This window comes from Sabethes cyaneus, chromosome 1 (assembly GCF_943734655.1).
Source record: "Sabethes cyaneus chromosome 1, idSabCyanKW18_F2, whole genome shotgun sequence".
Lineage (NCBI taxonomy): Eukaryota > Metazoa > Arthropoda > Insecta > Diptera > Culicidae > Sabethes > Sabethes cyaneus.
The window spans coordinates 21,677,371-21,693,246 of record NC_071353.1 but is presented as its reverse complement, the minus strand read 5'-3'; the positions used below and the strand labels follow the sequence as shown (position 1 = coordinate 21,693,246).

Sequence of the window (15,876 nt, the reverse complement as noted above, 5' to 3'; positions counted from 1 at the left end):
GGATGAGCATTTGGCTGTACAATTAGCCAGCCTAGTAGTGGTGCGGTGTGCAAGTGAATAAGTAGGGTGACGGACCCGCTTCGTCATACGTAAATAGGATCAATATTTTTTTCAAGAATTAGGGTACGGGAGGGTATTTTAAGCAGGTTTCTAAATTCAGCCTATTTGCCTTTTCCTTTGCCAATAAAAATACTTTGCCGAAATACAATTTTAATAGGTTATAACTATTTTCTCAAGACTATAAGTAATCTACTATTTTTTATTCTAAGAACGTCAAAACCACCTGGTCGTCCACTAAGGCTTGTTCGCGACAAAATTTAGACACCCCTAAACACACAAAGCCTCGGAAATACATTAACAATGAGTGAAATATTTTGCAGAGTGGTAGACGTATGTCTGTTCTTTCTGAAAATATAACACTTGTTTATATTACAAGCGCTCAGTGTAAAATGGCGTCGAAAGAAGAGCAGGTGCGAAAAGCAATTGTGTGCGGTCGCAATGAAAATCCGGATCTCTCGTTAAAGAAGTGGAAGTGGGAAGTGGAACAAAAACGGATCTGAGGAACCACCAGGCAAAACAAATATTACGGAGGAGACCACATCTTTCTGTACGTACCATTGCTCGTAAAATAAAAATGTCGCCAACACTCGTGCACACTTGTAAGCAACGACAAGGCATGAATTCTTTCAAGGTGAGGACTGTGTCAAACCGTAATGATAAGCAAAATACGACGACCAAAAGACGCGCTCGTAAGCTTTATCGCGAATATTTAACGAAGTTTCCATAACGCATGGAAATGGACGATGAAACGTATGTCCTAGAAGACTTTAAACAGCTTCCTGGTATGTCTTTTTACTCTGCCATGAAACGAAATGGCGTTGCAGAGCATTTTAGGACAAAGAAGAAAGCCAAGTTCCCCAGAAAATATTTAGTATGGCAGACCATATGCAGCTGTGGTCGAGCAAGCAAAAGTTACATCGCTACATCGTGAAGAATGCCTGCAGAAACGATTGTTACCGTTCCTAGACATCCACGATGTTTTGGCCTGATTTAGCATCCTGTAACTAAGCCAAATATGTTTTGGAATGATATGATGCTAATGGAGTCCATATTGTACCGCAGGAGGCGAATCCACCTATCTGTCCTGAGTTACGCCCCATCGAGCGGTATTGGGCTCAGTGGCGACTCGTCCGCATGTTCAACCTGTTCATAGGACAGGCAAACAAAATTCAGCCCGACAAAATTTCGTTTGCACCGACGCATATGCAATGCAATACGGATTTAGTTTAGTTATGAAGCTGATGAGCAAACCGTTCAACACGACATTTGAACGTTGCTTTGGAGATCTCAATGCACAAGCATACCATACCAACACATTATTCCTGGTATTAATTCTTGATACTGAATTAGTACCAGAGACAATGTGTTGGTACAAAGGAGATAAAAAGAGAATGTGACACAGCTTTTACTCGAAAGCGCGGGCGCTTTATTGTCTCGTTCATCTTCAGCATTGAACAACTTACTACCACATATCCCTATGGCCTGCGCTTTGATTCCATATTTTATTTAGTTAGGAAGCTAATGAGCAAAACGTTCAACACGACGTTTGAACGTTGCTTTAGAGATTAGCACCAGGAAGTGTGTTGGTACGAAGGGGATTTGAAAATAGAGCGTGGTTGGCAATTTGGCATGCGTTATTCGCAAAATTTTCTCATTAACCCGTCCATCTTTAGCATTGAACAACTTACGCATATTGCTTGTTGCTTGTGGTGTGTGTGATGTGGGCTTGTGCGCGCATCGTAGTAAGGTGGTAATTCTTGAATTTGGTTCAATAGGTAAATTGAACGAAAAGTTTTCGGTTCGTAATTAAAATTCAGAGACTAGTTTGCTGGTAAAGTAAATAGGGATATTCACGTAACACTTGCTATGTTGCGAATACGGAGTATTGCGTATTTATACTGCCGCTACTCGCATAACAGTTCCATCTCCATAGAAACCATATGGAACGGCAATGCGAATTGCGGCAGTATATACACGAAATACACCGTTTACGCAACATAGCAAACGCTACGGTGAAAACCCCTAATGTTTGTTTTATGATTAAAATATAGAAATGCGATAATAAAAAAAGCTGCGTATTAATTTGTATTTTTCGCTGGTTGAACAGGTAAGCTAAACCCCCACGAGTCGCCACTGATTGGGCTTTGGTGACAACTATAGATAAATTTCGAAACACTTGAACAAACGCAGCTAAATTGGTTGCCAACAAGTCTGCACTGACCCTCATGGCAAGGGTAAACTCCAAAGTTCATCAATTTTTCATGAAACCTAATGCTGTTTTTTCGTCTGTTTGTCAAGAAAGTAGACGAAGACCCAGCATAGACGAACCGATCCAGCACCCTACGTTTGTATGTTTATGCCGCTTAAGTTTCGCGAGCGGCAAAACTCGATCGGTATGACGAATATCCTGTGTTTACGGGACTGCACGCAAATTTGCGTTGTTTTGTTATTATTTGTCATTTATTTTTGCGTCTTTGTATACTTTCGATACATACAAAACAATCTGGTACTGAGGTGAATAACTGTCTTGAATAGTTTACAGGCTTAAATAGTGTAATAATTAAGCTATGAAATACAATCTCCAAAATGTATTGTATGTATTACAATCAATTCTTACAGCTCGACAATTCTCACTGTAATGACACTACCGACCAGACCGAATCGCGTGTGTATTTCACCTAAGCCCACCTCATAAGTGATCATAATCCAGTAAGGAATGGCAATAATCCCCGTTTAGATAGCTGTTTCTTGCGTCAGTCTTGATTTCATACAAGAGAAGTGCAAAAGACAATAAATTTCAGCACATAAAAAGTTCGATAAAGAACTAACTCTTAATGAAAAATGACGCTAGCTCTAGTTAAACAGTAGAGAAAAAATCTATACCCCTACACTAGCTACATGATGACCTTTCCGCGCGGGTTCGTAACACACAGGAAATACACCTCTTCCAATTCAGGTAACGAAAAATCGAACATCCGTCCACAATGAGCAGTGTAGCGTGCAAACGCCCCCGATTGGCATTCCATTGAATTGCTAATTCGATTTAATAAGTCGTATTTTACACCAGTGATCGTCACTCTGACAGTGGCGATTACGTAATCAGTGCCTTTTCTCGGTTGGTTCAGCGATCGTCGAACGAACGTCGTCGTACTCTAGTGATCAGCGCCGCCGATGCGGGGCGGCTCCAGAAGACAATATTACGGTAAATATTAGCATGTATTTGGAGCAGGCGAGCGAGGTGCCACCATAGACAGCAACAAGAATAGGATCGATAAAACGCCTCCTCCGCCACTCGCACACATTCACGTATGGGCGTTGTCAAAAAATTCGCTATTCAATATGCATCGATTCAGTTTCCGAGGCCACTAGGAGAAGAGCTATAAAAGATGATACGCAGTTGCCACAAGATTGGTTTAATCCTTCGTGCAAACTGCGTTTGATTACTTTGTAAAAAAAATCACGATTGCACGGGACGCAGGCCACGACCCATCACTGTATATGAAGCGCCAGAAAGTCGTACTTATTTTGAAACGATTGAATCATCGTGCTCTAATTTTACACCGGATGACGAATCGTTCGTACCCCCGGCCCCGGTTGTCGTGAATATCTTCTTCGCTGGCCACTCGCTCGCTCGAGTCGCACAGCTCGTGCCAGATGTACGCAAAAGAGTCTATGTAGTTTGTTTGCCAACCGCTCCGATGATGACGCTGTTGCAGACTCTGACGGCTTGCTAGTCAGCAGCAACAAACCGGGAAAGTTCCGGTCAGTCGGTGGTGATTACAGGAAGACACCCGTCGTGATCTCCATGCTCTGGTGGATGCCGTTTGAATGGATTTGAGATTCAACACTGGTGCACCGTGAATGATACACGCAAAAACGAGGAATTATCATGTCTTTGAAGCAGCAAGGAGAGTATAAAGATGCAAAACAGCAATTCACAATTAGTTCTAGAAGAAAAAAAATAAAACCTGGCCAAAAGTAAACTTGGACTTTTGTGGTAGGAACATTTGGCATAACTTTGTTTATGACTATAACATGTTTACGAAGAACAACTGGTGCAAGTTTCGTCAAAAGATTCCATCGCGTTGCGGAGCAGTACAGAATGGAACTCGAACGACGTAAAAAAAATTTTGCCCAAACACCTGGAAAATCCATCAAATCAAAGTTGGCGAAAGTGCCAAAATCAACAGTGTGTAATGTTCTAAAAGGTGATAAGGAGAACCTCGGTGTGGAAAGGCGGCAAAGAACTTTTAAGAAAACCAGAATTAGGGACCGAAAACTGAGGGGGAAGATATTGAGGTTCGTCAAGTTCAATCCTTGCATCTCCATCCGGTATATACATGGAAGAATGTTTGAAGAAACGGATTTTGCCATTCATTCGTAAAAATATGAGTAACGTTATATTCTGGCCTGATTTAGTTAGCTGTCACTACCTTAAAGCGGTGCTAGAGTGATATACAGCTATACTGACTAAATTGTTCGGAGTTTCCACCCATTAAATTTTTTTAGGTAATTGTCAAACAACGACTTCGGTGAAGCGGGGGGACAGTCAACAGTGCTAACGAAATGCGTTCAATGTGGAAGAAACATGCTGATTCAGTTGTATCTTCAACTGGGTACGGTATAATGAGTTCTATCAAGAAAAACAGTTCGAGATTTTATCAGAACCAGAGAAATGCAATAATGTGATACTGCGAAACTTAAAACTAAATAAAAAATAATACAACTCAGTCATTTATGGGGTTTTCTGTGACACGGGACACCAGTCCCGAGTTATAGATTGTTCTGTGCGTTTATATTTACTTTTAACCAGGCTTTACTGTGTTAAAAAGGTATACTAAGCAGGAAAAATACATGCAATATATGCAATACGAATTTGGCCTCCCGATTAGCAACAAGTGGGTTTTTCTAGTCCATTAAAAGGTTAATAAACCAAATTACACTCCAAAACTGAAAAGGATCTAATGACGCTATTGCGCTGGTCAGGTGTCGGTTACCTGAAAAAAGTTTGTAAAAAATCTCGGTTTTTGTATGCTAGAAGGGCATTGGGTTAAAAGGCCACTGCGACACTTTACGGACTACTCATACCGATTGATGGAGTTTCCTACCCATTGATGGAGTTGAGCCAAATAGTTGTAATCCTGTGCCCCAATTCGGTACTACATGATTAATTCGCTTTGTGCGCGAAACGGTGCTTCCACCTTCCCAAGTTTGTTCTATTTGTGGAGTCGGTGCACAGGTTTGTTAAAGAGTGAAAAGGATAGACAAAACTTTGCACTAAATCTTCTCAAACTTTCCATATGGCAGTTCCATGAGAGTACAAGAGATCGATTTGTGCTTACATAGCGAATAAAGCCAATGACCGTTTTAGGATTTAGGCTTCATACCTGATATGGAGTAAAAAGGAAACTTCCGAAGAAGTTGTGTCATGATATTGTAAGAGCTCCGCAGTCGCAGACATTGGCGGAACTTGCGATCATTTTTAGGCATAGCATAGCCCCCGGAATTTTTTCGACCATTTTATTTCGTCGGCATATTGTAATTAAATGCACATTATTGCCTGGGATCTTATAACAGTGATGCAAATAACCATTACTCATTACTTTTTCTTACCTGTAGTTATCTAACTATTGATTTTTCAAAAATTCAAAAACTGAGTCAATATTTCTAGGGGGGCATAGCGCTAAGCATAGCGTCGCATCGATACGATTTCAAGTAAACTACTGAAGAAAGTATATGCCCAGTTCATTAAAATAAAATGTTTTAAAATATTTTTAACGTCAAAAAACATAAAATGCGCCTGGGGGTTTATCCGAAATGAAAAATTCCAAAGCGCAGGCAAAGGTACGTTTTAGCAGAGTGTACCCCATTAGGTATACGGACGTTAGGCATAATGGATGTTACACATAAATACATTAGGCATAATGAACGATTGGCATAATGGACGGTAAGCATAATAGATGGTAGGCATAATGGACGATAGGTATAATGTGCGGAAGGCATAATGTATGGTACGCAATGTGGAAGCTAGATGATCTGCCGTTAGCTTGTTAAATCGGAATCGGAATTACCTACAAATGGCCAAAACACAAATTACCGAAACGCGATTGGCTGAAAAATACATGTCCGAATCACGAATGGCCGAAGGTCGTAGAAAATATTCACGGTCTTTGACCTGCCCAAATTGTAGGTATATACTATCCTTACTCGCACCCAACTAAGCGATATCCTCTACTAGTCAGTAAACCTAGCAAAATGCATGCACCTAAATAGAGGTGATTTCTGCGGGCCATTATGCCTATTATCCATTATGCCTATCATCCATTGTGCCTAATGTCCGTATGCCTAACGTCGTGCACCTGATTAGAAAAGTAAAGACTTTGTTTGTTACACTCAAAATAATCCACACGTTCTTTCCACGTGAAAAATCACGTACATTTTTCTACATATATCTGATTTTCACGTTAACGCATTAGGATGCGTGCGAATTACCTTAAATTCAGGTAAATAGTACAGGAAAAGCTGGATGGAAAATATTAACATAACTTTTCCTATAATTTCGACGTAAAAATTATTTCGAGTGCATAATACTATTACCCCAGATGATTTTAGTTGAGCTGTTGCTTTTAGTTTACGACAATAAAAGCATGTTTTTCATCTGTGTGTTTTGCTTTACTATCACTAGAAATTGCAAAAACAAAAGTATGATAAACATTCATTGTTTACGTTGTATGTTTATTTCTTCGCCCAATAAACGATGAGGCACTCCAGATCCAGTGACACGTATCACAAACGAAACGACACACAACGCTAGGCGGAGAGTCGTTCCCTAGAATACAATCGCCGACCGAACCGTTTGATTTCGATCGTATTTGCTCTCTCGCCTCGCCTCATACCAAACAGTGTTCGGCGCATTCCAGTTTTATTCAAACAATCATAAATCACCGGAGGATTCGACACGCACACAGCCGACAATAACGCGTTCGGTAGCTCGAAATACATATTTGCACTTGTTTACTCAAGAAACCTAGACGATTGTTCTTATTAATAGATTCCATATGTGCTGTGAGCGCGCTGGAATACCGATCCGATGATAGATTATGAGGAACTCGCACGCCTTTTTCTCAGGGCCGGCGACATCATCTCGGCTGGGTAGGGCGGAGGGTGCTTAGCTTACCGAACAGATGCGAGTAGGTTATGTTTGAACGATGAACGCTGATTTTACGCTAAATCAACGTCACGAACTGCGTCCAGCTAGCGTCAGTCCGCAGCTTCACAATAAGAATTCAAAACTATTTTCTCGACAGAACAGGGAGTGATCAATTAGTTAAACTCACGAACAACGGCAACTCAAAATATTGACCGTGTTGTACGTGACAGAAGAAGTGAATGTTTCTTGCGGAGGTTTCGGGGGCAATTCTATTGGCGTGACAGATCTGTCTCCAAGTTGTTAATTTTAAGCAGATGTTGGAGAACCTCATCCTGAACTAGATTATTAGCGAAAAATTGCACTTTTTTGCATAGTTACATTCACATCTGCCGCGCAAGTGGTATGTATGAACCTGCCTTACTAAAAAAATTGCGAATGCAGTCTTTCCTAGGAGCTGACCCTTTCACCGCTATGTCGCGTATGCGACTTATACTAGCATTTCGTCCGCGATCCGCGACGCCACATTTATTTGCCCTCCCCACGGAACACTTACAACATGCCATGTGCGGGCTTAAGTGGCGTGAAGTTATTAATTTAAATAGGAATTCCATTTCAATGCACACACTTCTCCGCGGGCCTGTGCCGGACGGAAAGTTTGCAAAGCCATAAATTCCTGGCCCGATCGGCCCGTGCGGAAACAGGGCGACAACGTTCGAGAGCCGCGTTTCGAGTGCGCTTTTCTGTTGTAAATATACATGCCTCCGGGGGCAATGCGCAATCGAGCGCAAAGGTTGTTTGTCGAAGAATGACAATTTTGTCCTATTTAGATATAGATGTCAGCGCCGTCTGGGATTTATCAACAGAAGTAAGCGCTTAATCACGTTTGATAATTGTTTTGAATGGTTCTACGCTCGGTCGGAATGTGCTGTCTATCGGTTGGAATAGTTTTCGAATAAAATAATGGGCTCTATACCAGCCTAATGGAAGTGCCCTAGTATTGATTACGAAAATCTCCCCCCTTTTTTACTTGCAAATGAGCGCTGGATTATTAGTCGACAAGTCTGGTTCTAATCTAGCATCTACAAAGACAAGTCTATAAATTTTTCAACCATCAGCTTACACTATTCATCTTGCCACCGCTTCCCAGATAGTCAAGCATGAGCGCATATCGTTCACGCTCCTGTTTATAATCGAGCGAGACTCGCTCACTAGTCAAACACTCGAAAATGAACGATTTTTATTAGATTTCACAACAGCAAGAATAACTCAAAAGGTACCCTTCAACTCAAGTTGAGCTAGCGCATTTGGCGCTCGATTACACGTCCGTTTGGCGGCCATTAGGTGGACCCATCTGGTCCATTTGAAACCCGGCAAAATCATCACACGGTTTCGGCATTGAATCCGATCGTTTGATCTGTCCGTTCATGCAACTGATCTTCTAGCAGTCGCATCGCAAATGAACTTAAAATTATAAAAATTAAATTAGAAGTCGGCAAATAAGAATTTTTTTTTTATACTTTTCCATGATTTAGAATATAGTTTTTCGGCTTTTTAGGCATTTTTTGAAGAACTTTTTCCAAAAATTTTTATTCTGCTTATAACTTGATTCAAGAGTTATAAATGTCAGTAAAAAGCGGTGTCCTTGAATATCGGAAAATTTCGTTTGGTTTGCTGGGAAAATAGAAGACCTACAAAGAAGACGGACAAAAGATCTATGAAGTCACTGCGCGATGTGATGTTCCTAGCAAGTTCAAATTCGTTTTACCGATAAATTAGCAAGAGAGCTTATAATCTGGCAATGTATTTGAGGTTGCGGGCAAAAAACAGATTTTGTGACAAACAAGACTATGGATTCCAAAATGTTCAAGCAGGAGTGCCTGAAAAAACGTATTCTTCCGTACTATAAAGCTCACAGTGGATCTGTAAAGTATTGGTCTGATTTGGCTAGCCAACCCTACAGCCAAGAAGTACTACAGTGGTATCGAGACAACGGGGTGGATTGCTTGTTACTTTTATTCGAAAGCTGAGGAAATTTTGTACTGTAACTTAAACCTTCTACTTCATGAAAGTTAGCAGCTTCCCACAAGCAAAACGCTTTGAAATAAATGTGTCTCGAGACGTTTATATCTTTTTTTCCTAAAAAAGTGTGATAAAGTTGTTTGATTTTGTCTACCAATTTGAAGCTCTTGTATAGGTATCATTCTCCAATTCGTTATTTGGCGTGAAACGGCGATCTCTTTTAATTTCGTTGCAATTTAATTTTAAACACGAATCGTGCTGAGTGTTGAATTAGTCTTAGTTAGTCGATGATCGGAAAAGCTATAACCATACTCCGGTTAGGCTGTCGTTGCTTAACAATTAGCGACACCATAGCAAAGGTGAATGTCCCTGCAAGCCGCAAGTTCTTCCGGAGAATACATTTTGATGCTGCAATCGTTTTCAGAAACGTCCTAAAAGTGACCAACCACGTGTTTTAGTCTTGACCTTGAAATGAGGTCAGGCATATAAAGTAATATTTATTGAAACGGTAGTTCTTTTACAATAGACGAAGGTAGAAGAAAGTAATGAAATTGTCGTCGGAAATCGGCGTCCCGTGAGTAAAACGAGTCAGATTAAAACTCCTCAATTTGGTGATTCGATTACAATAGATCGAGGAAGAGGCTTAATTTGTGTCTATAAATAACCCAATCCACCAGATGGTGTAGTTTAAAGATACGTCACACGCTTAATAAGAGGGTTGTGCAGTCTCCTTTTGTCAAGCACCTCTATGGTTCAAAGGTACATTAGTACCAGCAAGACACATGCCCTGGCGGGTGTTGTGGGTTCGAATCCGGTTATAATCTCGGACGGTTCGACCCATGCACCTTCCAGTATTGGGCAAAAGGTAGGAGTCACAATGACTACTTGTTAAGCGTAGCTCCCCCTCTCCCCCACTTCACTCTAAAATTTCTTTACTTTCTTCCACCGTTCCGTTCGTGTATTGTAAAAGAACTTTTCAAAAAATATTAAGTCCTAAAAGTGACCAGATTGTTTTTGGCCGAAGGCAGGTCATATTGAATGGCTTATAAATCCCTCATCGTCAACTCGTGAACTGGCAAAATTGACAGATTATCCTAAAAGTACGATGGTGCAAGTGATTAAAAAGTACAAGGAAACACAAGGCAGCCCACAAACCGCAAACCAATTATACGAATGGAACTCTCGAATGGTCTTGATCGTCAACTGCGGTTGAAGATCATTCGGGCTAACGCCAACAGGATTATGGATTATGCTTTGGCGAAAAAACTGAATACTGACCACTGTACTATGCGGGGAATCCATCTTCGGAAAAGCTACAAATGTTACCGAGCACGTAGAGAACCCAACCGAAACTTTAAACATCAAACAATGACTAGAATCCGGTCTCGTAAGCTGTACGACCAGGTTAAACGCGACAATGAATAGGTTTCAGAGTAAGCCGATTTCAACCAAATTCCAGCGGTCAAATCCGATTGGTTCCTGTTAGCAGCAAGCTTCGTTGCGGTTTCAAGATTATTTTCGCGGACGAGTTCGCAAAAAATGCCATGATTTGGCAAGAGATGTCTTCTTGGGGCAAGAAAACGCCCCAGCTAGCACCAAATCGTACATCAATAACTGCAAATTATCGTAAATAACTCATAACAAACTCGGAATTGCAACTAATAAACTTAATAAAGTCGGCCCAAGTTGATTTTCAGTCGCATATAATGATAATAGCTGACAAACATGATATTCAGCACAGAATTGTATAGCAGTTCGGAGCGGGTTGGGCTTAGTCGGATATTATCGTATATAATCTATTTATATAAGAGGCCTTTGTCTGTAACGAAAACCAGGACTCTGACAGGAGCTTATCGGTAACTAAAAACAGGCCCCTGACAGGACGTCGTGCTTTCGTAGCAATGGGTTGTATTCTCAGTCACCTCAGTCACTGGTTGACTACTGGACTGCTCGATTGCTCAACTGGTTGACTCGACTGGACTGGTCGATCAGACTGCTCGATTTGACTGGTCCACTGGACTGCTCGACTTAACTACTCGACCCGACTGCTCGACTTACTACTCGACCCAACTGCTCGACTTAATTGTACGATTGAACTGCTCGACTTAACTGTTCGATTCGACGCTCGACTGAACTGCTCGATTCAACTGCTTGATTCCACTGCTCGACTGGACTACTCGACTCAACTGCTCGACTAGACTACTCCATTCAACTGCTCGACTGGACTGCTTGACTGAACAGGTTGATTCAACTGCTTGATTTCTATTTGCATCAACAGCTCGACTTAATTGCTAGATTCAACTGCTTGACAGGACTACTCAACTCAACGCTCGACTGAACTGCTCGACTCAACTGCACGACTGGACTACACCACTCAACTGCTCGACTGGACTACTCGACTCAACTGCTCGACTGGACTACTCGACTCAACTGCTCGATTGAACCGCTTGACCCGACTCTGCTTGACTAAATTGTTCGATTCGAGTGTTCGACTCAACTGTTCGGCCTAACTGCTCGACTGGACTACTCGACTCAACTGCCCTGCTGGACTGCTCGATTCAACTGCTCGACTCGACTGCTCGACTCAACTGCTTGACTCGATTGCTTAATGTGACTGCTCGACTCGCCTGCTCAACTCGATTGCTTGTCGCGATATCATATCCATATGGTCGGTGTTAAATCAGACCGGACCAAGTCGCAAAATTTAAAAAAAATGAGTTAAAGACAGCAAACGATCAAGAATTTTCTAAGCAATATTTTACTCTAATCAGACTACATAAATGTTGCAAACAGCCAGAATTATAAGATGATTTCGAATGCAGCAAACTTTGAATGCGTTTTTCTCGAAGTCAGAATTTCGTCACTCGGTGCTGGCTCAACTAGTAACTTAATAATTAATACACATTCTAGGGCCCTTATTATCATGTTCCTGATGTATTTGGCCAATACGAATAAAATGAAATGGATATTTGTAGCCATTCGTCACGTTCAATTTACACTTGAATAATACATTCTCTCTTTGCTTGCAACAAACTGCAGCACAGGAATAATTTAATCGAAAAACTAAGATCAAGATTGTTCCGATAGGCTTCCATGGGCAGCGAAGCAATAATTGGAGTCGCTCTGAATCGCTCAATCGATCGGTGGTGGGGTCAGGAAAATAGCCTAGATACACTACAGCCGGTCACAATTGAATGGAAACTGTCACACATGTGTGCTTCATTCAACTAATGCTTCAGCTGCAATGCAATGCAATGCAGTAGCGAGCGCGTCCAGAGCCCTCCGTCGGAATGTGAACCATGCGTCGCGTCATTCGCGATAAATGCGACGTGGTCAAGAATCAATTAGTGTATCAACACATTTGAACTCGCTTGGATATCGTTTTTTTATTGCACTTTAGGCGTATGACTATGCAGCTCTCCTTCAATCAAGTGTAGATTAAAAATGCTTGTTACATGACTGTAGCAGGCTATGCCACGTGTTCACACAATAGAATAGTATACTGAATGTGGAAAGTTTAGTATAGAATTCCGGTGAAAGTTACGTAATCATACAATTTACTCTCTTGCTAGAATCCGAGTGTATTGCGTTTGCTTAAATAGATTTCTTTTATTAACCTGAGCTCGATTCCGACAGGAAAGCGAATCGAGCTACCTCTAGATAGATATCGCAATATCTCACTTTTTCCTGACGTTAACTGACCTTCCTCTCGCCAAGCAGACGCCGCCCTGCGATTTACCCACTGCCGTCACTTCCCTTCTTCGGTGCCATCCGTCGGTCTACACCTAGTGGCAACAGTTGTTATTTTCAAAACCATTTACGTGTGGGACAAATTTCACGGACACCACACTCACGCGTCGGTGCTGTTGCTGCTGCTGTCCCACGTACGATGTGCCCTATACCTATGTAGGTACATGCTCTAGCTCTACCTCTAGTGTCTAGTCTCTTTAGCAGTCGGGACGGGATGACCGACGGAGGTTTCGCCATCATGACAGCCCTGTGTTGTATTTTTCTGTATTCTATACGCAGTTGTTTCGTTTTTGGGTTGCTTCATCGATAATTACTTTCTGATGCCGTCTCTGCATGGATTCGATCAAGCGAGAATTTTAATCGCATGTATTACGAAAATTATATTTTTAGAACGCCCCTGCTGTGCGTGTGTATCGGATTCAGCGTTCAGGGCACAAGTTTGTGGTTGTGTTTGATTTTCTCGTTCTCATCTCATGTGCCGATATGCGATGTATTATACGACCAATACGAGGCAAGTTCGAGTATCAGGACAATATCGCCGCTTCGGAGCGAACGAACCTCGAGCTCGGATTTTGTGGGAGATGAATTAAAGCACTTTAGGGCTTTGTACCATCCCCTACGAGCACCACAAAAGATATAAAAATATCTACAAAATTTTACACTAATCCCACTTTGAGTTGCGATGAAATACTTACATTGAATTGCTGTTTCAACAACTACTTACTGTCATCATTTTCAACAGTGACCAAAATAAATAACGGTTTAATTTTTCGAAAAACGACAAAACTGTGCCAGAAATGTGAGCTAACTGAACTCATAAAAGTGGTGTAAACCCATTTCTGAAAACGTAATAAATTCGGACTAGGAGAATTATAAAATTACACGGTACCATATTCGACACGACTTGCATAACTTAGGCTTATCCTAATTATTTGTATAGGGGAATTGTAGAGTTATATATTACCTACAATATTGTTGAAGAAAGTGTAGTTTTATCTTTTGTTTTTATAGCACCATGGGGCTTAGAGACTGCTACCTTAAAAGAGCGCTGTTTTTACTATCAACTTTAAATTTCATACAACTTTCAAATAAATTCTTACAGCATATCGATAAAATCGATTGAAATAAAAGGATGATTGTTTCGTTACGAAAACGTTTTACGTTCAAGACATCTATTTAGTATAGATGCAATGTTCAAAACAAAACAATTGGTCTTACCATTTAACAGAATTGTTTAATTTCAGGACATTAAATAATCTACGCATGTGGTGTTAACCTGCCGTCACGGGGCGGGCTAGAAAACGTATTGAAATCCGTACGCATTGTGTTTGGGCCTCTTCAGCACAATGATAATGCGTAATCCGGGCATGTTTTTCAACAAGATAAATACATTTATTCCAAATCGTCCCACATTCAGCTTGCTACATACCACAACTGTTGCGTTGTTCGAGAAGCCCTACCGAGGAGCTTCAACGGTAAAACTAAGCTGTCTCAGTTTACGATAAGATAAGGTATATGTCGCGGTAATATTCCAGATTCCAGCAGAAACGTTTTGCGCAAACAGTGCTTAGCCATTAACGACGACAACGTTTATCAATTGCCGATGGTTTGCCTACTAGAATGTGTTGGTAATCAATCACGGCAGCTGTTTGTTGCTCGTATTGCAATGCAAAGGTATTTTTATCTGTCACTGTTAAAAGCAAAGCCTACCTGGATCGACTAGCCTCAGCATTACGCCACCAATGTGCAGGTCACCTCGCACACGTAGAGTTTTCTCGACCTGCAGGTCCGTAATGTACACCCGCAGGTTCCATGTATTATCCCCTACGTGTATCATCGCTTCCCAAGTTTAAAGCAGTCAGCAGTATGTATATCCTTTGATGTTTTAAACTGCGCGGCACTTCCACTTTATTCCTGCAACAGGAGTATGCCAATAAAGAACCTCTTTATCCGAATGAGACACTACACTGCAAAGCTTCCTCGAATTCGTTTTTTCAGCTTTCAATAATAATTCTCAGAAGTATGTATGCGAGTTTCGCTTACATCATACGCTGTTTTAAGGTCACCGCACCATAAAAGCACTAACTCACGAAACACCTCCTCAGCACTATCTGACTTAGAATCGAACAATTCGGCACCAAGCTAATTCACGCACTTTCCAACCGAATATGACTTATGAACATAAAAATTTTCAATAATTGATGCGCCTATTTGTGGATCTATTTCCCGTTTGGAAGCAAATAAGGCAAAGGCAACAGTAATGAAGACACACACAGCGGTACGCGGGCACACAGAGAAATATAGTTTCTACACGCTCACAAACTCAAGCTATAAAATTAAAACGACGAACGAAACAACGTTACACGTCATTCCACCACGGCTAGCACTCATAAACTGAAAGATGAAATGAACTAAGCGCGAATGGCAACCAAAGCAAAGCGATTCGTGATCGTGGTTGGTCGGGCCGGTCGCATAAACATGTTGCTGCTATGCTATAGGGTGTTCCTTTTTCGTCATGTATATACTACGCTTTTTCCGCTACTTGCATGCTACATATGGGTTAGCTCGGTCGAATGAAGCATAGTACGGTAGGGTTTGTGTTACAGCTACAAGAAAACGTACGGCACTGTGGGTTAAGCATGACATGAACGTTTGAAAGTTGAAACATCGACGAACCGACTCATGACATTTCATACGTTTTCCTTAGAAAACATGTGCCCAAAAAAATTGAATCCAAGTAGGTTGGACAGTAACACTGTCTGCACAATGAATCGCTATTTATTTTGCAAAAGTAGAGAAGAGGTTTGGCAGAATGTTATACACTAATTATACGTGACCAACATGAAAATAAATAAAGCACACAAATTTGTTAAAATTACTTTTTTATCTGTTTGCGG

General features: G+C 41.2%; 1 protein-coding gene across 1 annotated transcript in view; it reads right to left on the bottom strand.

The window, feature by feature from the left end:
• LOC128733083 (unc-112-related protein) overlaps positions 1-15,348 on the bottom strand; it is a 39,428-nt gene extending 24,080 nt beyond the window's left edge. The window contains exon 1 of the mRNA XM_053826686.1: positions 14,690-15,348. Within this exon, the coding sequence (XP_053682661.1) occupies positions 14,690-14,816 (127 nt within the window). The 5' untranslated portion in view covers positions 14,817-15,348. The remainder of the gene's footprint in view (positions 1-14,689) is intronic.
• Between the last annotated feature and the right edge of the window lie 528 nt (positions 15,349-15,876).